Below are 22,593 nucleotides of genomic sequence, written 5' to 3' on the forward strand. Positions count from 1 at the left end.
GATAATCGATGCTTCACTCTCTTCGATGAGCCCTAGAAAATAAAATAACACTTTCATTTTTTAGTTTATTTAATATGTTTAGATCAAGCTACTTACAGTTATGTTAGTGGTGCTGTATTTAAGTGACCTATCAAGAATTGCGTGTGTATTTGTGTGTGGCTGTTAGATTCATCTAAAAAGCAATATTACAATTTGTTATTTTCGCATATAAAATTAGGTAAGTGCGCAACGCACACAAATTACAAATTGTAATATTGCTTTTTTAGATGATTTCCTTCGTTGTGGTCTTTTTAACCCTGTGTTTACAATAGGTGTCACAGACAGCCCTTGTGCAGAGCCTGCATGGAGGTGGAGGAGACAGCGGCTCACGCGCTACTGGAGTGTGGAAGAGTCACCAACCGGGCCAGGCAAATTAGGCTGGCTGGAGTGGTCCAGCCCTTTCAGGTATCACGCAACATAGGCGTTCAGACTTCCAGTTGCGGAAAACGGTCCGTGAATCATCTTTCTAGCATTATGCCGTTTTTCACAGGGTCCGCTTACCTAACCTGAAGATTTGTCAGTCTGGATTTTTACAGAAGCAACTGCTGACCTTACAACCCGCGAAGGGAAAACTAGCCCAATACAGGTTCTTCCACATACCTCCGAAAATGCATTTCTCGAGAATGTGGGTTTCCTCACGATGTTTTCCTTCACCACCCTACTTGAAAACACACACACAGACACATACATATCTACATGAACTATTTGAAATGTGTCGTGTGTGTGGTGGTCATTATTTATTTTATTTATCACCAAACTTCTCGATCGAGTTAATTTAGAAAAGTTCGTTTTCTTTATGTACTTAAATGAATAGTAGTTAATAAAACCAAGAACAATAAAATGGATAACATACGTACTATGATTAGAGTGGCTGTGTGCATATTTCTTGTCTCTATCTTTCTAACCTGTGTACCGTTAGTACGAAAGAGACATATCTATCGTCTCATTCGCGCTGGGCGATTTACATCTCTATGTTGTACTTACCTATTAAGTACATTTAAATAGTTACGCAAATAAAGTAAATAAGTAGTTTTATTATTTATTATATGTATGTATATTTTTTAATTGCTTGTAGGTAAGACTTTCGAAGAAATATTTTGTTTCACACTTTTTAGAGCGCGATTTTTCCGTAGTCGGGTTTTTGTTTTTAAATTTATTTTTAAATTAAGTACTTACTCCCTTTTCTTGGCGTGACTTATTGTGGATTTGCCGCAGATAGCATTAACTACTTGGCTGTACTTCTATCCGGTATAAAAATATAAAACATTAGGCCTGTGGGTGCCCAGTTGGGCGCGAACCCCGGCTCAGGGCGACGGATTTAGGTAGGGGTTTCCGCCGATGTTTTCCTTCACCGCTGAACATGTGATAATCATTTATGATCCAAACAAAAAACGATTTCGAAAATCATAGGTTTAGGTCCGTGCTGGATTCGAACCTGCGACCTTATAATGAGAGTCAAAAGTTCTTCCAACTGAGCTACTACGGCTTGAGACAAAAAAAAAGACAAGAACGATTATCATTTTAACATATTTATTTATAAAGTTTATTCTTACAAATGTGCTGTGTGACCTTTCCACGTCTCTTGTCAACTTATAAAACCAATTTAGGGTGGTATTAATAAACTAATCTCAGCTTCGAGACTGCCCTCAGGATCATGTCAATGTGACAGTTCTTATATAAAAACAGAGACTTGAGCATGATGTTGAGGGCAGTCTCAGCTGTGATTCGTTTAATACCACCCTTAAAGTCGCGAAAACCTGACTTAAGACTCTACGCCGCGCAAGAAGTCCCGCGGCGCTACTACCGCAGTATCTGCTGCATAGAAGCATTGTCAGTTCTACTATCTACTCAGCCTGTATCCACCCACTTCTGAGTATAGACCTCCTCTCTTTCACGCCATCCCTGACTTTTTTTTAGAAATAGAAATGTTGCGACCATGTGTTCGTACAAATTGTGGTATTGTCAATTAGTTCCACTAAAATCCGCGGGACTTGCCCCGTGGCGCGTGCACTAACCCGTTAAATAACTAGAGATGTGCTGTTTGTTCCTGGGAATATTTCTGATGCAGACTCATCACTAGTCCTTACTAGTGATGAGTCTGCATCAGAAATATTAAAGACACAGGACATAGGCTGCCTTTTTTTGTTCAAATTGTCTACTTGACAAACTAGTTTTTTTTTTTTTTATGACGTGACTTATTGTAGATTTGCCGCAGATGGCATTAAATACTTGGCCGGAAAAAAAAGCATAGGCGAGCTTATCCCTAATTGGGATTTCTTCCAGCTAACCTTGGACAGCCTGAAAGACAGTGGGCCGGTGTTAACACCACACACACTCATTGTTACATAATTCGTTAATAAAAATCGAAAATAAATAGAAAAATCCAACCACCTCGACTCCTATTGCAAATATTGCAAGTTCATTAAGGTTGCCTGGAAGAAATTGCTATTTAGCAATAAGGCCGCCGATTGTGCTGCTCCTTTCACATTTGTAATTGTTTTTAGTGTTGTGTTTATATTGTAATGTACTTAAATAAAATGAGATTGATTTATGGTCGCCTTAGACTGGCTTATATTTGTAGATTAGCATTTTATAATTTGTCTTTGACCCAATCAAGTATCCAATTGTTATTTCTTGTACTCTGATCCTATCCGCCTTAAGGCTAGGTAATAAAGCTCCTTTAACACAACATTTGCACCTGTTTTGCTCCCTTGAACAGCAAATCACTGTTAATAACCTATCCGATGTCATGTAACCGCAAATGATCTTTGAGGTTTTTCCTTCTCAAGAACGCCATACCACATGAAACAAAAGATTTTTGACTACCTATATAAAAGGTAGGTAAATAGGAAAATGGTGTTATGATAATACTGATATGTTTCAGAAATTTATAAAGTGGTGTTTACCTGAAGGGCACAGCTAGATGTTATAGACCGGCGAGCATGAGACAAAGAAAACTCCCTTTGAATTTGTACAATGTATATTTTACAGTTATAATTATTACAGTACAACCATGGGCAGGTAAAAACCCTATGGAGGGAGACAGGTCGCGCTTTGGTCCGTCAGGTTAATTGTCACTCCGTAACAACCATGGGATAACACTATGTTTAAAAACACTGTCCGTACACCTGTAGGCACCTCACTTACTCGAGGACCTCCGACTATCAGGCCTACCTGAGGCGTTCTGGAATACCGTACAGGTGATGAGTTGAGGCCGGCTCAGGCCAGGGCGTGCTGGACGATGGCGGCGCAGCGGGCCTACTGTTCCGCAGCTGGCGGGCTGCACGTCCACCGGTCAACCTCGCAGTCCTTCACCGAGCCTTATCCGGAGTGTTGGCAAAAGGAGAGGCGCGGCACATCCACATGCGCGCCGCACAAAGGAAAGCTTCGACGTGCAAACAACCAAGGCAAGCTCCGCCGAAATGAAGCTTGAAATAACTCTCAAATGCAGAAGAAAACAGTAGGAATCTTCATTCACAAAACATCTGATCCAATTATAAACTTCTTCTTACATTAAGACTAGCAAAACGTTAGACGTTAAAAACTTGCAAAACGTTAAAATGTTAAAAACTTAAAGGGAACAAAAACCCCATCTGCAACAAGGAATGGCAATGATTAGCATGTGGTTCAGCTGACAGCGTGGCAAGGCAACTCACGAGTGCAAAACAAAGAAAATAACTTACAGGTTCATCCGGGATAGTTGGGCATCGCTCGGATGAAACCTAAACCCACCCACTGGACCTTAGGCGATGGGATTTCAGTGATGTTGCTGAAAACAAGGACCTCGAGGTTATCACAAAGTTGGTGCAAAAATATGCACGAAGAATTGCGAGGACTTACCATCTCAGTTAAGTTATTTATATAAATGGAGACATCGGCTCTTGATGTCGCCGATAAATCGTGGCTTTTAATTTGCCCACATTATTGTTACGGCAGTGGAGTCTCCGGCGCTCTCGCGACGTCCCCACTTTCCATAACCTGTCTCTCAGCTCAGCCAGCTGTCAGTCTGACACAAGAACCACGAACAAAGTTGCCAAACTAGAAAAAATCTACCAAACCATAAATTCGCCGAATCAACGACAATAATCGATCGACTTGTTTGATCCGAAACCTAAATAAAATATAATATAATTTCAATAAATGTTGCATATAATTAAATATACCAAATTTTGAAGAAAATAAAATAATCAAAAATATTCGGGCCCATCGATAACCCTGCAGCGCCATCTGTGTTCTGTGAAACAACATTATATCTCCAGAAACCACAAGATGTCGCTACAAGGCTCGTTGGTCCGAAATGCTTCGTTACAATACCCCCCTACCCACGAGAGGTTTCGAACTGGGTGAGAAACACGGCTGCCCTCAGCCATAGAGCCTGGAGCGCACAACCAGTCTAAATTTAAAAAAAAAACTGTCTTTAAAGACGACGACAAAACAAATCATAAAAAAAAACGTAACGAAGCACAAACACCAACATCTAAACAGCACAACCCTAAGCACAACAATTACCCCGACCTGTTATTCTTCACCATTCATTGATCACCTTTCACTTCTTTCATAAAGTAGCACCCAGTATCCATTTCACTGGGTGTTACCCACATTCATACCCCTGATTGAGCTGACGACTCTTATAGTGTCACTCGATACCCCTATTCTAAAGACAAAGACAAAAAACAAAACAACAGTTGCTAGAGGCTTATTTAAGGAGTCACTACCCGCTCCGTCGAAAAACAAAAAAAATAGTCAACCTAATGAGGTTTCCTATTTAAATGAATTTCTAATAAATGGCTACTATAAAGCCTAAAAAAAATGTTGTCACGAGCAACATAAAAAACTATCTTAAATAGTTGGCTATAACCGCCTAAACAAAAAAACATAAAAACGCTAAGTTGAGCGTTCATAAAAACGCTGCGTTGCAGACGCCAGTGTGTATGGGCCTTATCAGCGCACCATAAACACACTAAAAAAAAACATTTAACATAAACAAACATAAAACATCTATTGGTAAATGTACCTAGTTATTTTAAAATCAAAAGACTAATTAATAGTCTTTAACTACATAAAAAAAATGTGTTTGTTATAAATAGGTTGTTACTAGGTCCTAATGACACAAGTAACCCCACCAATTTTTCTAAATGTTATTGAATGCTAACCATGAAAAGGAAAAATTCTCCAATGAGTGACCGCAAGCTTTAAGATTCCCAATCTGCTTCGATTGGATGTCCCTATCGACAGACTCCGTGCATACTACACGCTCAAGACGGTGATGAAGATGATTATACAAAGCCCTAGCACGCATAAGGCGATGACGTTCCCTAGACTTCACTGCAGTATCAATCTTTGCCTGCAGCTCCTTCAGCTTTTCGGTGATAATTGGGAATTCGGCCAGTGGCTTCCGCTCATCGTCCAGTACTTCATCCGGAGAGAAACCAGTGATCAACTCCCTAAGCTGCTTCTTCATTTTGAGAACAATATCAGCTGGTGCTTCAGCACAAATACTCACTCCATAAACCAACTCATAACGGAGCAGTGATTGTAAACCAACAGTTTGGATATCCATGGTTGTGTCTTAGCTATAATTTCAAGTTTGAAAAGAGTTCTGAAGTTAACTAAGTAAATTTATATCCAAATGTACCCGTCTGCCTCCAAAACTTATTTTCTAGAATATGTACGATATTTTCATTAAATATAGACCAAATAACTGTTATTATCACACAACATCAATTTTTAGTTTATTCCTGTAATTAACTTTCAAAATAATAAAAGAAACAACAGTGTTTTTAATTAAATTTTTGTTTGTTGAAGGTTATGTTTACTTTTAATTGTTATTGTCAAGTTGTAATATGTTGTGAATATATAAAGATTGTAAAGTAAGTTGACTACTAAATATTTCTCAATAAAGTTGTTATTGACAGACAGTTCTATAAAATTATTTCCAAAAAAACAAATAAGCAAAATGTTTGCCAAGCAGCGGCACAACTATCAATATTATGATGATGAAACTAAGTCACCAAATTCCAATTACAAACCAATGTCCTGTTATAAATGTAATTAAAAAAACTAGAAAGTAATTTAGTATTGTTTTTTAATAGTGATATTGTTTGTTTTTAAATCAATATGTTTTCAAAATTCAATTGTTGGGAAATCTCAAAATGCAGTACTATATGGATATTATTTGTCCAAATTGTAACAAAAAAAAACTCAATACTGATAAAAAATTATTTGCTAGCTAGCATCAAAAAAAAATGTTCAAAATATGTTTTAACCTGTAGTTTACATAATGGTTAAATAAAATGAAAACACAAATGTAGTTTTAAAAATTGACAATAAGCCCTAGAATTGGGTTAAACTTATTGCAATAAAATAAGTATTTAGGTTAGGTCTCTGTAGGAGGCCTAGAACCTTACTTATGCTAAGACAAACACAACTTAACCTAAGATGCAAACAAAACACAAACAATTCACACAAAATCCCATCACTTTTTAATAATAAAAAAAAATACACTGTTTTCACAAAATTTATTCTTAAAGTTTATGCCAACACCACTTATATTCTAAAATGGTTGTACAGAGCGACAATTTCACCAAGAAGGGCGCCACTGAAACAAAAGATTTTTGACTACCTATATAAAAGGTAGGTAAATAGGAAAATGGTGTTATGATAATACTGATATGTTTCAGAAATTTATAAAGTGGTGTTTACCTGAAGGGCACAGCTAGATGTTATAGACCGGCGAGCATGAGACAAAGAAAACTCCCTTTGAATTTGTACAATGTATATTTTACAGTTATAATTATTACAGTACAACCATGGGCAGGTAAAAACCCTATGGAGGGAGACAGGTCGCGCTTTGGTCCGTCAGGTTAATTGTCACTCCGTAACAACCATGGGATAACACTATGTTTAAAAACACTGTCCGTACACCTGTAGGCACCTCACTTACTCGAGGACCTCCGACTATCAGGCCTACCTGAGGCGTTCTGGAATACCGTACAGGTGATGAGTTGAGGCCGGCTCAGGCCAGGGCGTGCTGGACGATGGCGGCGCAGCGGGCCTACTGTTCCGCAGCTGGCGGGCTGCACGTCCACCGGTCAACCTCGCAGTCCTTCACCGAGCCTTATCCGGAGTGTTGGCAAAAGGAGAGGCGCGGCACATCCACATGCGCGCCGCACAAAGGAAAGCTTCGACGTGCAAACAACCAAGGCAAGCTCCGCCGAAATGAAGCTTGAAATAACTCTCAAATGCAGAAGAAAACAGTAGGAATCTTCATTCACAAAACATCTGATCCAATTATAAACTCCAGTCGAAATTTAAAAACTGTCTCCAAAGACGAGACGTTCTCGGTTAAGCTATTTATATAAATGGAGACATCGGCTCTTGATGTCGCCGATAAATCGTGGCTTTTAATTTGCCCACATTATTGTTACGGCAGTGGAGTCTCCGGCGCTCTCGCGACGTCCCCACTTTCCATAACCTGTCTCTCAGCTCAGCCAGCTGTCAGTCTGACACAAGAACCACGAACAAAGTTGCCAAACTAGAAAAAATCTACCAAACCATAAATTCGCCGAATCAACGACAATAATCGATCGACTTGTTTGATCCGAAACCTAAATAAAATATAATATAATTTCAATAAATGTTGCATATAATTAAATATACCAAATTTTGAAGAAAATAAAATAATCAAAAATATTCGGGCCCATCGATAACCCTGCAGCGCCATCTGTGTTCTGTGAAACAACATTATATCTCCAGAAACCACAAGATGTCGCTACAAGGCTCGTTGGTCCGAAATGCTTCGTTACACACAGACCTCACACTTATAATTCTTCTCACCAGTGTGAATGACCATGTGTCTCTTAAGAGTTTCCTTATTGCAGAACCTCTGGAGACATACGTCACACTGCTGATTCCTCTCCTGGAGATGTACCGAGCGAGTGTGGCATATCAGATGGTATTTTAAGTTGAAACCACGGCCACAAGTTTCGCATTTATGCACCCTCGTCGATTGGTTGTGCACGTCTTGAAGGTGTATAGTCCTTCTGTAGTTTGAGTTGAACCTCTCAGGGCAAATAGGGCAGCGTCTCGGGTACTGCTTCAAATGAACCCCTCTGATATGCAAGTTCCTCTTGTGCACTGTCGTGAACGACTTAGCGCAACGGTCGCAAGGGAAGTTCCCGTTTTCATGAACCTCTAGATGCTTCTTCAACAGTCTCAAAGTCATGAACCCTGATCCGCAGAATTCGCAGCTGTAGTTATTGAAGTGTGTGCTCATGTGGATAACCAAAATCCTGACTTTTATGAAACTCTCGTGGCATATCACGCATTCGTAGGAATCCTTCCCTCCGTCCAGTTTAAAGGGTATCATATTGTCTTGTAGCTCAAGGTCTATCGGCTTGTCGTGGTCCTCTTTCAGGTGATACTTCAGTTGGTTGAAGTCTTTTGGGGTAGCTTTGCACAGTTTACAAACAATTTCACTTACGTCTACTTTCAGGATATTCTCTCTTTTATTGTTAACAAGTCTTTTCAGCGATGTAAACGTGTGGATATCTCTCATGTGTTGTCTCAAGAGGGAGGTTTCCAGAAATGGCTGCGAGCAAATGAAGCATTTGAACTTGTTGTTCCCGTAAATGAAGGGGTAGACAGTCGAATGTTCAAAGACTGTTAAAACATTCTGCCTTGTATCCGGCGGTTTCTTGGTCTGCATAGGTTTTGGAACTTCCAGAGTCTCGTCTTCAGCGAGCGTTGGTGAATCACGGCCGAACGAAACAGGCGAAGCACTCCTGGATGGAGTAAAGTTCCTTGTACTAATTTTCGAGGGTAAACGGATTTTGCTGAAGTCTGATAGGGTCCCCAGAGGTCTACAGACGGTCCTGTCATACGCTACTTGGAACAGCGGCACGATCTTCTGTTGGGCCGCTGGCTTAATTGGGGTCGGTCCTAGAAACAAAATAAAACGATTGTCTTAATACGTCCCTGGTTTTCGCGACTTGGAGGATGTAAAACTGAAGTATTTAGACGGACTTCACTTGGATTTAGTGCTTAGAAAATAAAAAATTCACGTTTCGTAAAATATCAAAGTCAGACAGGGAAAAAGAATGGTATTTCATTCTGGTCTGCACTTGATTTTGGGTCCAATTTCTTTTTTAAATGACAAAACTTTTTGGCAAATTAATTAAAAATTATATAAACTCAAACAACTGTCAAATAGAATCGAATTTCTCACTTTTCCGTAAAAACACATCAATTTTGCTTTAATAAGATACTTAACCACCAACTCAAGTGTCGACATGCATTTTAGCAGTGTTCAATGTGTACCACCACCTCCTTTACCGTATTTACAACAAAGCAACATGGACCTCCGCGGACCGGAGAGGAGTAGCCATAGCGTTAGTTGCCAATGCAACATTTTCTGCCACTTTTCACGGGGCAAGGTGTGATACGTTACATTGCAACTAGTTGTTATAGAACTACCCGTTCCGGGGGCGTATTTAGAAATGCTGGCCGAGACGAACTGGAGTAGGATTTCCGAGCGAAAAACGCCCGGACCTAACCTAACCTAACCCTACTCCAGTTCGTCTCGGCCGGCGGGGACGTATTGAATTAGCAATTCTAATTACGCGTCTCAAGGGCAAATAGGGGAACGCCTGCCTATGTCTACTTCCCTTCCGTTCTGCTCTTTAGTCATCATCTCCTCATCATTATACTGTTTTTCACAGGGTCCGCTTACCTGACCTGAAGATTTCACAGGTCCGTTTTTTTACAAACTGCCTATCTGACCTTCCAACCCGCGAAGGAAATCCAGCCCAATACAGCTTAGGTCACACACCTCCGAAAATGTATTTTCCGGAATGTGGGTTTCCTCACGATGTTTTCCTTCACCGCTGAGCACGTGATAATCATTTATGATCTAAACATTAATTCGTGTGTTGTGTGTGAGTAGTGTAAAATTAAATTATTATGTAAATCATAACATAAACCAGTTATGCATATTGCCTCCATGCTGGAATGGCCATTTTGTACCGGGTGAGTGCCCTCAGCACTACCTATTTGTCCGGCCAAGTAATGGACGCTATTTGCGACAAAACTACTACAATAAGTCACGTCAAAAAAAACTTGGCTGGGAGATGACTGGAAGCGAATAAAAAACAGAACGCTGGCTTTCTTTCAGCTGGTTACCTTCCCAGACATGTCGTAAAAACCGATAGAGAACTGTCCTTTGCTTTTTAACATAATGATCAAACAGTGTAGGTAGGTAGTTTTTATGACATTTGTGTCACTATGATAATAAAATAAAAGTGTCAAGTTTAAATAAGCGTTTATTTAAAAATATTTTATAAAAAAATATAAAGCTGTCATACAGGCGACAAGCTACGTTCTTTTAACAGTTCATTTTCCGAGAGGAAATTCCACTTGTTATCAGCTCAGAATCGTGGTCTGAATTATCCCCCGCGGTATTCGATACGATGTTACTAACACCCTGTATATTTACACTTGGTTTGCGTAAAACCCTACTATTAAAAGTATTAAAACTATAGAAGTTTCATACAAACTTTGCATCTGTTTTAACGCTCTTACGGTTGAATTTCGCAAAATCCCGTCTTAGTGAGCACGTCCTGAAAGGAACTCCCACGCAAAATTTGAGAATCCTACCACTTGTAATTGTGAGAACATCGTGATGAGTGTGTCAGTCTGTAAGTGAGTGTTCTAGAATTAAATGCTATCACGACGCATTTTCGAACTGGTCACATTTAAAGGTGTTCGGATGGTGTACTTTTATATGATGTTTCAAACTGCACTTCTGCACGAACGCGCCGCCACACATCGCGCAGACGTATCGTCTGTCGTTCTCATGTATCCTCATATGCATGCGAAGAGTATACTTCCTAGCATACGCTTTCTTACATATCGAGCATTGGTACTTCCTCTCCCCACCATGCCGTATCATGTGAGCTTCTAATTCGAACTTGGAATAGAATTTCCACTCGCAAGCATCACACTGGTACCGTTTCAGCTTCTCATGCACCATTCTTTTATGAACCCCCAGCTTTCCACTAGATTGGAATACTTTTAGACACGTTTGGCATTTGAATTCCTTTATTTTTAACCCGTGAACTGTGGATATGTGTTTGTTTCGCTGGTAATAGTTTTTGAATGTCTCTACGCAGTGTGGACAGCGATGTCTCTGCACCTTCCTGTGGACAGTGTCATAGTGCTCGTTTCTCGCGTTTGCTGAACGGAAGACTTTGCTGCAGCCATCGCAAGGGAAAGACCCGGTTTGGTGGGAGTACGAGTGGGTTCTTAACCGATCTGGTGTTATGAAACCAGCCCCGCAAAGCTCGCAAATGTAGTTCTGAAAGTGTACGTTCATGTGATGGTTTAGAGAAGTAAACTCATCGAATTCTTTACTGCACAACGCGCAGTTGAAGTTCGATTTGGAAAGTTTAAACGGTAGAACACCACTACTAGAGTTTAGATCCAATAATTTGTTGTGTTTCTCTGAAAGATGACTCTTCAAAGATTTAAAGTCTAATAAAGTTTCGTTACAAATTTTGCATCTGGTATTGGTTATTTCAACTTTGGCTAGCTCGTGCCTTTTCATTTTAAGCAGCATCCTTTCAATCTCATCCTTGTTTAGACTATGCATCGCGCTGTGCTCTCGCAAATCAGCCGGATCTACAAACTGCTCATTGCAATAGAAGCACATGTACAAATTCTTTAGCCATTTAAATGGACATATCGTTGAATTTTCCAGTAAAATCGTTGCATGTTTTATCCTAGACACTCTATCGTCCAGCTGGTTTAGTGATGTCGTTACTGTTCTTCCTTTTAAGCCTTTATCTTCTGCCTGCGTCGTGGTATCACCTAAAACCGAGAAAATAAATTTGCATCAGCATTTAGGAAACCATCTTTCTTCACCTATCACGTTAGTCTAATAAAGCTCGGTGATATGCGGGTACTTAGTTCCTCATGCGATGGCTGTACCTCTGACTACCCCAACCGGGAATCTTCGGTTTTATATTCATCTTTCTTTGCAATAACATCCACTATTGCGTCAGTGTTACTTCCACCGTTTGTGTCATCATTATTTTTACATCATGAGCAGTCACTGTCATCTTAAAGGTTTTACAAGTATACTATCAAGGGCATGCATTTTTCAATCATCTCTATAATCTTCATAAGCGTTGTCGTCACGTTTTCCGTTTCAACTTACGGGATTAATCATGTTAACGTCAATCTCCAATGCTTAAGGTAGAATCTTACTTGTTTTTTCAATCTAAGTTTTATTTAAATAATAGTACGTTGGTTACGTTGATTACGTTGTTGTACGATGGTTGGTTGCGTCACCCAAAAGGGTCCACATAATATCAGCGTCGTGGTTCACGCCGCGACTTGTGTTGTGGAGATTTCGAGTCTCACACAAGGTTGTTTTCGAACTCGCCCCTTTTTATATTTAATGTAATGTGTAATATAATGTGTGTGTGTGTAATGTGTTTTGTCTAAATATACAATAAACGTGATTAATCATCTCCACCAGTTTTGTGTTCTTATTTCCCATTATTACAATACCTACTAGAACCGACTATTACCTACCCTTAGCATATACGTAGTCGTGAGCCATGTCAGGGGCCTCTGGCGGCTCACTAATAACCCTGACACCAGGGTTGCTGAGGTTGGTAATCCACTTCACAACCCACAAGATAGAAGTGCTGTAAATCTTATGGGGTAGGACTACGGTCTCCCTGGTTCAAATGTTGGGCATGATGTGTTCTGACGTGACTTTGCAGACTACATTTCTGTACAAAAGCACTGTTGCAATATTCACAGACGAACCGCCTATCATTGTTGTGTATACGCATGTGTTCTGTTAAAGTATGCTTCCTGGCATACGACTTTTTGCAGACAGAACATTCGAATTTCTTCACCACGTCCCCGTGAGATATCATGTGCTCCTTGAGCTTACATTTGTGGTAAAATTTCCAGTCGCAAATATGACAGGAGTATCTCTTCGCTTTCAAGTGCACGTGACGTTTATGTTCCAACAGGGAACCGCTAACAAGAAAAGTTTTCGGACACATATTGCAACGAAATTCAGATACTTTGAGTTCGTGGGCAGTTATTATATGTTTCTTCTTTTGGTAGTAAGTTTTAAAAGTCTCAGAACAATGTGGACATTTGCTCCGTTTCGCGTTCAGGTGTACGATTGCGTGGTGGGCGCTCCTCGCCGCGTGATTCCTGAATTCCTTCCCGCATATGTTACAAGGGAAATGTCCCGCCTCGTGTGTGGTAACGTGAACTTTCAACCGACCAGGCGTTATAAAACCAGCACCGCATTGGTGGCAAATGAAATTCTTGAAATGTACATTCATATGGTTATTTAGATTTCTGAAGTCGGCAAATTTTTCGCGACAAATCGCGCAGAAATATTCCTCATTGACGATACTAAACGGCAAAACTACATCGTTTTTTATATCAATCTCGATAATTTTGTGTTTCTCAGACAAATGCAGTTTCAATTCATTGAAACTGACTATTTTCTCTTCGCAAAGTCTACAGTTTGCGTCGGCAACGTTCACTTTGGCCAACTCAAACCTTTTCATTTTGTAAACACTTTTCATTACTTTATCTTGCGTTAACGAATCGTGTTTGAACGCACAATGCTTTTTAAGCTCTTCGAATTTGACAAATTTCTCTATACAGTAAAAGCACATAAACAATGTCTTTGACCATTTAAAGGGGATTATCTTTGAGTTGAGCATTAGTTGGACAGCCGAGTCCCGTCTAAGTTTGGTTGTCTTTATAATGTCCAATTCATCGACGCCTCTACTTGATCCTTTGTTTAATTCCGCTTTTCCTTTGCTGATTTCGTCACCTAAAAAGAAAAGATGGATATGAGCTACATTAACTAACATAACATAACCTCACGACTATATCCCAATTGGGGTAGCCAGAGGTACGTCCATCGCGAGATAGACTAAGCACCCACGCCTCACTGAGATTTATGTTAGAACAACGTGTTAGGTGAGCCGTATCGCCGTCTGTAATGGTCGAGCCAACTGTGTTAGTGAAAACTGCACTTAAGACTAATCAAGATTTTTTTTTTGACGTGACTTATTGTAGATTTGCCGCAGATGGCATTAACTACTTGGCCGGACAAATGGGGAGCGCTGAAGGCTCTCACCCGGTACAACGTTTAAGACAACAGACCTGAGGGTTCCCAGTTAGGCGCGAACCTCGGCTACTCTCACTCGGGACCCTAGGGGGTCGATTGCGATAAGCGCTGATTGAGGGAAGTCGTCGACCACGCCGGTGGGGTCGGTATCGGGGTTCTTTGTATGCGCATATGTCAAATTGCAAAATTGCTTTTTTAGATGAATTGCTTCAATGTGGCGTTGTTAACCCCCCCCCCCCCCCCCCAAAGTGTCTGGGATGAAGTTAAAAGGATGATTTATCAATGAAACTTCTTATTATAAAATATTTCCAACTATTTATTACAACAGTATTTGTCTGTGTGTATTTTAGGATTACGAAAGCGGTATATAAAGCAAAGGTTGTTGGTAGGGCTGGCAGGGGAAGGCGAACGTACATTAACCAAATTGGAGATGCCCTTAGAAAAGGTTCAGTACGATCTACTCTGACCCGGCGTGCGTGTATGAAACGATTGATGAATGTGGAGGAAGCGAGAGAAATGTGTCAGGATCGAAGCAAATGGAATTCCATAATCTCTGCTTACCCCGGTGGGAAATATGCCTGAGTTTATGTATGTATGTTTATACAAGTGCAACTTTATTAACACTTTCATGGTCACTGGCCACTAGTCATTCAACTTTCATAGCTAATGTTATATTAAAGACTATAGAGAACCGGAGAGGAAATATGATTGGCCACCTGATACGACACGATTCATTTATAACAAACATTATAGAAGGAAAAATTGAAGGGAAGAGAGGAAGGGGTAGACCTAGGATAACATTTATGAAACAAATAAAAGAGAAGGTGCAGGTCGTGTCGTATCGGGAGGTGAAGGTTTTGGCGGGAAGAAGAGAGGAATGGCGGTTACTCCACCGACAAGAGCGCAGCTCTTAAATAGAGAGAGAGAGCTAATGTTAGGATAATTGGGATCTTGACATCGCATGTAGACGTTCTGTCCGTGAAAGTGTTAAGTACTTACAATACAATTTGCTATAAAATAATTTGTCAAATAATCATAAACATACGTAACTTCGTCACATACAATTAGACGCTTAAGTACTCTTGAGCGTCTCCTGGTTCCAACGAACCCATTGCACAGCCATTATACAGGGTGTTAGTGACATCGTAACGAATACTGTGAGGGATGATTCAGATCATGATTCTGAGTTAATATCAAGTGGAATTTTCCGTCGCAAAATTTGTTTTTCTTTGGTGTTTTTATAAATTGTTTTAAATTCTATACTTTTGCGATGTAAAATTCCACTTGCTATTAACTGAGAATAACGAGCTGAATCATCCCCCTCAGTATTTGTTACGATGTCACTTATATACAAGTAGATAGGGTGTTAGTGACATCGTAACAAATACTGAGAGGGATGATTCAGACCATGATTCTGAGTTGATATCAAGTGGATTTTCCTGTCGGAAAATTCATTAAAATTTTAGTGTTTCTTTTAATATTTTCAGCGCTATAGTACTTTTGCGACGGAAATTCTACTTGATACCAACTCAGAATCATGGTCTGAACCATCCCTTAAAGTTTTCGTTACGATGTCACTAACATCCTGTATACACACTATAGGCGTTGGACCAGGTAAAACCCAGAACTAGGCTCACCCCCTCTGACTGACGTCGAGCCTTCACCCGATCTGCTTGATCAAACCCCTCGCCTCACTACCCCAATTTACTATACGTATACTTATTTTGTGCAACAATTTGATCAGTTCTTGTGTTTCTCATGAACGCTTAAAATATGTTTTCTCAAAGTTCTTCGTCTCAAATAGGTCTTTTTGCAGATCTGGCATTCGTGAGTCTTGGCCCCCACCCCATGGCTGACCATGTGGTCTCTCAACTGACATTTCTGGTAGAACTTCCAATCACAAACATCGCAAGCGTACCGTTTCTCATTAAAATGTATCTGCCTTTTGTGAACGTTCAAATCTGCACTTAACAGGTACGTTTGTGGGCAAAGGTTGCATTTGAATTCTGATACTTTCAACGCGTGGACTTTTACCAAATGTTTCTTTTTCTGATAGTACGTTTTGAATGTCTCGAAGCAATGTGGACATTTGCTTCGTTTAGCATTCATGTGTACGACTGCATAGTGGTCGTTCCTAGCAGAAACTGTGCGGAAAATCTTGCTGCAGACGCTACAAGGATGCGCCCCAGTCTCATGAGTCCTCGTGTGAATCTTCAACCGTAACGGAGTCATGAACCCCGATCCACAAAGGTCACAAATAAAGTTCTTATAGTGTATATTCATGTGTTGATTCAATATCTTGTATTCAGCAAATTCTTTGTCGCAAACAGCGCAAACATAATGTTCATTTTCGATTTTAAACGGCAACAAGCCATCATTTTTGACATCAATTTGTTTTTTGTCGTGTTTGTCGACTAAATGATGTTTTAGATCTTCAAAGTTGGTAATATTATCGTCGCAAAGTTTGCATCGCACGTTTGTCACGTTTACTTTGACTTGTTCATGCGATGTTACCCATTTGCTACAAGCTTTTAAAACTACATCTTCTGCGATAGACTCATGGGATTTATTATGGTCTTTCAGCAATTCAATAGTTGTAAAACTTGCTTTACAATACAGGCAAGTAAACAGCGTTTTAGCCCAGCGAAACGGGCATATGTTTGAGTTGATAATTAACTGAGAAGCACTAAGTTTCCTTATTTTTGATATTTCTTTGCTATTTTTGGCTGGTTCATCTGTTGAGGCCGTTTTTTTAGCTGTCTCAGGTCCGTCGTCTCGTTTCGATGTTTCGTCACCTAGAAACGAGAAAACGTCTGTGTAAGGTTTAGTGTGTGGTGACTACTACAGCTCTTTATCCTAAGCTTTGCATTTATTTCTTCATAGTATTGCCACATGGGTTACATTAAAGTATTTTCTTACTCTAATCTTAATACAAAATGACCACAGTACATACACTCAATCAAAAATTGTCTTAATGTTTACTGTCTTGAAACGGAAATCTTTTGCTACCTATATAAAAAGGTAGGAAAAATAGGAAATGGTGTTAAAATACTGATATGTTTCAGAAAATTTATAAAGTGGTGTTTACCTGAAGGGCACAGCTAGATGTTATAGACCGGTGAACATGAGACAAAGAAAACTCCCTTTGAATCCGTACAATGTATATTCTTATAACATTTAATTACCAAGTACAACCATAGGTAGGTGAACACCCTATGGAGGGAGACAGGTCGCGCTTTGGTCCGTCAGGTTAATTGTCACTCCGTAACTACCATGGGATATCACTATATTTAAAACACTGTCCGTCCACCTGTAGGCACCTCACTTACTCGAGGACCTCCGACTATCAGGCCTACCTGAGGCATTCCGGAATACCGTACAGGTGATGAGTTGAGGCCGGCTCAGGCCAGGGCGTGCTGGACGATGGCGGCGCAGCGGGCCAACTGTTACGCAGCTGGCGGGCTGCACGTCCACCGGTCAACCTCGCAGACCTTCACCGGGCCTTATCCGGTGTGTTGACAAAAGGAGAGGCACGGCACATCCACATGCGCGCCGCACAAAGGAAAGCTTCGACGTGCAAACAACCAAGGCAAGCTCCGCCGAAATGAAGCTTGAAATAACTTGCAAACGCAGAAGAAAACAGTAGCAATCTTCATTCACAAAATCATTGTTGAAATCATCTGATCCAATCATAAACTTCTTCTTAGATTAAAACTTGCAAAACGTTCGAAAATTAAAACGTTAAAACTTTAAAGAAAAAACAAAAACAACGTCATCTGCAACAAGGAATGGCAATGATTAGCATGTGGTTCAGCTGACAGCGTGGCAATGCAACTCACGAGTGTAAAACAAAGAAAATAACTTACAGGTTCATCCGGGATAGTTGGGCATCGCTCGGATGAAACCTAAACCCACCCACTGGACCTTAGGCGATGGGATTTCAGTGATGTTGCTGAAAACAAGGACCTCGAGGTTATCACAAAGTTGGTGCAAAAATATGCACGAAGAATTGCGAGGACTCACCATCTCGGTTAAGTTGTTTATTTAAATCGAGACATCGGCTCTTGATGTCGCCGATAAATCGTGGCTTTTAATTTGCCCACATTATTGTTACGGCAGTGGAGTCTCCGGCGCTCTCGCGACGTCCCCACTTTCCATAACCTGTCTCTCAGCTCAGCCAGCTGTCAGTCTGACACAAGAACCACGAACAAAGTTGCCAAACTAGAAAAAATCTACCAAACCATAAATTCGCCGAATCAACGACAATAATCGATCGACTTGTTTGATCCAAAAATGTAAACAATATAATTATAATATTTCAAAAATAAATGTTGCAGATAATTTTAATATACCAAATTTTGAAGAAAATTAAATAATTAAAAATATTCGGGCCCATCGATAACCCTGCAGCGCCATCTGTGATTTCCCGCGGGTAAAATATAAAAACAACGTTATATCGTCAGAAACCACAAGATGTCGCTACAAGGCTCGTTGGTCCGAAATGCTTCGTTACAATACCCCCCTACCCACGAGAGGTTTCGAACTGGGTGAGAAACACGGCTGCCCTCAGCCATAGAGCCTGGAGCTCACAACCAGTCTAAATTATATCAAATTTAAAAAAAAATCTGTCACAGAAGACGAGACAACAACAATTTATATAAAAAAAAAACGTAACGAAGCACAAACCAACATATAAACAGCACAACCCTAAGCACAACAATTACCCCGACCTGTTATTCTTCACCATTCATTGATCACCTTTCACTTCTTTCATAAAGTAGCACCCAGTATCCATTTCACTGGGTGTCACCCACATTCATACCCCTGTTGAGCTGACGACTCTCCTAGTGTCACTCGATACCCCAATTCTAAAGACAAAGACAAAAAACAAAACAACAGTTGCTAGAGGCTTATTTAAGGAGTCACTACCCGCTCCGTCAAAAAACAAAAAAAATAGTCAACCTAATGAGGTTTCCTATTTAAATGAATTTCTAATAAATGGCTACTATAAAGCCTAAAAAAAATGTTGTCACGAGCAACATATTTATCTTAAATAGTTGGCTATAACCGCCTAAACAAAAAACATAAAAATATGTAACGCTAAGTTGAGCGTTCATAAAAACGCTGCGTTGCAGACGCTAGTGTGTATGGGCCTTATTAGCGCACCATAAACACACTAAAAAAAAACATGAAACATAAACAAACATAAAACATCTATTGGTAAATGTACCTAGTTATTTTAAAATCAAAAGACTAATTAATAGTCTTTAACTACATAAAAAGATATGTGTTTGTTATAAATAGGTTGTTACTAGGTCCTAATGACACAAGTAACCCCAAAATTTTTTTCTAAATGTTATTGAATGCTAACCTTGAAAAGGAAAAATTCTCCAATGAGTGACCGCAAGCATTAAGATTCCCAATTTGCTTCGATTGGATGTCCCTATCGACAAACTCCGTGCATACTACACGCTCAAGACGGTGATGAAGATGATTATACAAAGCCCTAGCACGCATAAGGTGATGACGGTCCCTAGACTTCGCTGCTAAATCAAGTTTTGCCTGCAGCTCCTTCAGCTTTTCGGTGATAATTGGGAATTCGGCCTGTGGCTTCCGCTCATCGTCCAGTATTTCATCCGGAGAGATACCTGTGATCAACTCCCTAAGCTGTTTCTTCATTTTGAGAACAGTATCAGCTGGTGCTTCAGCACGAATACTCACTCCATAAACCAACTCATCACGGAGCAGTGATTGTAAACAAACAGTTTGGATATCCATGGTTGTGTCTTAGTTATAATCTCAAGTTTGAAAAGAGGTTTGAAGTAAACTGAAGTAAATCTATGTTTCAAAATGTACCTGTCTGCCTCCAAAACTTACTCTCTATACAATATGTACAAAACTTTCATAAAATATAAACCAAATAACTGTAATTATCACACAACATCGATACTTTATATCCCTGTATTTAATTTTCACAATAATAAAAGAAACAAGTGTTTTTAATTAAATTTTGTTTGTTGAAGGTTATGTTTACTTTTAATTGTTATTGTCAAGTTGTAATATGTTGTGAATATAATAAAGATTGTAAGCAAGTTGACTACTAAATATTTCTCAATAAAGTTGATATTGACAGACAGTTCTATAAAATTATTTCCAAAAACAAATAAGCAAAATATTTGCCAAGTAACGGCACAACTAACAGTAAGTATGATGATGAAACTAAGTCACAAAATTCCAATTACAAACCAATGTCCTGTTATAAATGTAATTAAAAAACTAGAAAGTAATTTATTATTGTTTTTTAATAGTGAAATTGTTTGTTTTTTTTAATTCAATATGTTTTCAAAATTCAATTGTTGGGAAATCTCAAAATGTAGTACTATGTGGATATTTTTTGTCCAAATTGTTACAAAAAAAACTCAATACTGATAAAAATTATTTGCTAGCTTGCATCAAATTATGTTAATAATTGTTTTTAACCTGTAATTAATACTAAATGGTTAAATAAAATGAAAACACAAATGTAGTTTTAAAAATTGACAATAAGCCCTAGAATTGGGTTAAACTTATTGCAATAAAATAAGTATTTAGGTTAGGTCTCTGTAGGAGGCCTAGAACCTTACTTATGCTAAGACAAACACAACTTAACCTAAGATGCAAACAAAACACAAACAATTCACACAAAATCCCATCACTTTTTAATAATAAAAAAAAATACACTGTTTTCACAAAATTTATTCTTAAAGTTTATGCCAACACCACTTATTCTAAATGGTTGCACAGAGCGACAATTTCACCAAGAAGGGCGCCACTGAAACGGAAATCTTTTGCTACCTATATAAAAAGGTAGGAAAAATAGGAAATGGTGTTAAAATACTGATATGTTTCAGAAAATTTATAAAGTGGTGTTTACCTGAAGGGCACAGCTAGATGTTATAGACCGGTGAACATGAGACAAAGAAAACTCCCTTTGAATCCGTACAATGTATATTCTTATAACATTTAATTACCAAGTACAACCATAGGTAGGTGAACACCCTATGGAGGGAGACAGGTCGCGCTTTGGTCCGTCAGGTTAATTGTCACTCCGTAACTACCATGGGATATCACTATATTTAAAACACTGTCCGTCCACCTGTAGGCACCTCACTTACTCGAGGACCTCCGACTATCAGGCCTACCTGAGGCATTCCGGAATACCGTACAGGTGATGAGTTGAGGCCGGCTCAGGCCAGGGCGTGCTGGACGATGGCGGCGCAGCGGGCCAACTGTTACGCAGCTGGCGGGCTGCACGTCCACCGGTCAACCTCGCAGACCTTCACCGGGCCTTATCCGGTGTGTTGACAAAAGGAGAGGCACGGCACATCCACATGCGCGCCGCACAAAGGAAAGCTTCGACGGGCAAACAACCAAGGCAAGCTCCGCCGAAATGAAGCTTGAAATAACTTGCAAACGCAGAAGAAAACAGTAGCAATCTTCATTCACAAAATCATTGTTGAAATCATCTGATCCAATCATAAACTTCTTCTTAGATTAAAACTTGCAAAACGTTCGAAAATTAAAACGTTAAAACTTTAAAGAAAAAACAAAAACAACGTCATCTGCAACAAGGAATGGCAATGATTAGCATGTGGTTCAGCTGACAGCGTGGCAATGCAACTCACGAGTGTAAAACAAAGAAAATAACTTACAGGTTCATCCGGGATAGTTGGGCATCGCTCGGATGAAACCTAAACCCACCCACTGGACCTTAGGCGATGGGATTTCAGTGATGTTGCTGAAAACAAGGACCTCGAGGTTATCACAAAGTTGGTGCAAAAATATGCACGAAGAATTGCGAGGACTCACCATCTCGGTTAAGTTGTTTATTTAAATCGAGACATCGGCTCTTGATGTCGCCGATAAATCGTGGCTTTTAATTTGCCCACATTATTGTTACGGCAGTGGAGTCTCCGGCGCTCTCGCGACGTCCCCACTTTCCATAACCTGTCTCTCAGCTCAGCCAGCTGTCAGTCTGACACAAGAACCACGAACAAAGTTGCCAAACTAGAAAAAATCTACCAAACCATAAATTCGCCGAATCAACGACAATAATCGATCGACTTGTTTGATCCAAAAATGTAAACAATATAATTATAATATTTCAAAAATAAATGTTGCAGATAATTTTAATATACCAAATTTTGAAGAAAATTAAATAATTAAAAATATTCGGGCCCATCGATAACCCTGCAGCGCCATCTGTGATTTCCCGCGGGTAAAATATAAAAACAACGTTATATCGTCAGAAACCACAAGATGTCGCTACAAGGCTCGTTGGTCCGAAATGCTTCGTTACAGTCTATTTATATGTACTCTCTTTTGTAAGTTGCATTGATTCC

General features: G+C 39.7%; 1 protein-coding gene across 3 annotated transcripts in view; it reads right to left on the reverse strand.

Annotated features, from left to right (window-relative positions):
- Positions 1-10,724: 10,724 nt before the first annotated feature.
- Positions 10,725-22,593, reverse strand: part of LOC126378844 (zinc finger protein 260-like) — a 78,157-nt gene continuing 66,288 nt past the window's right edge. Inside the window, exon 5 of one of the 3 annotated variants that reach the window (XM_050027292.1) lies at positions 10,725-11,904. In XM_050027292.1, the coding sequence (XP_049883249.1) occupies positions 10,763-11,904 (1,142 nt within the window). In that variant the 3' untranslated portion in view covers positions 10,725-10,762. Of the gene's footprint in view, positions 11,905-11,924; positions 13,913-15,866; positions 17,008-22,593 lie in introns of those variants that run through there. The other 2 variants (XM_050027290.1, XM_050027301.1) reach the window with 2 other exon arrangements.

The sequence above is a fragment of the Pectinophora gossypiella genome, chromosome 27 (assembly GCF_024362695.1).
Source record: "Pectinophora gossypiella chromosome 27, ilPecGoss1.1, whole genome shotgun sequence".
In the NCBI taxonomy this organism is placed as follows: Eukaryota; Metazoa; Arthropoda; class Insecta; order Lepidoptera; family Gelechiidae; genus Pectinophora; species Pectinophora gossypiella.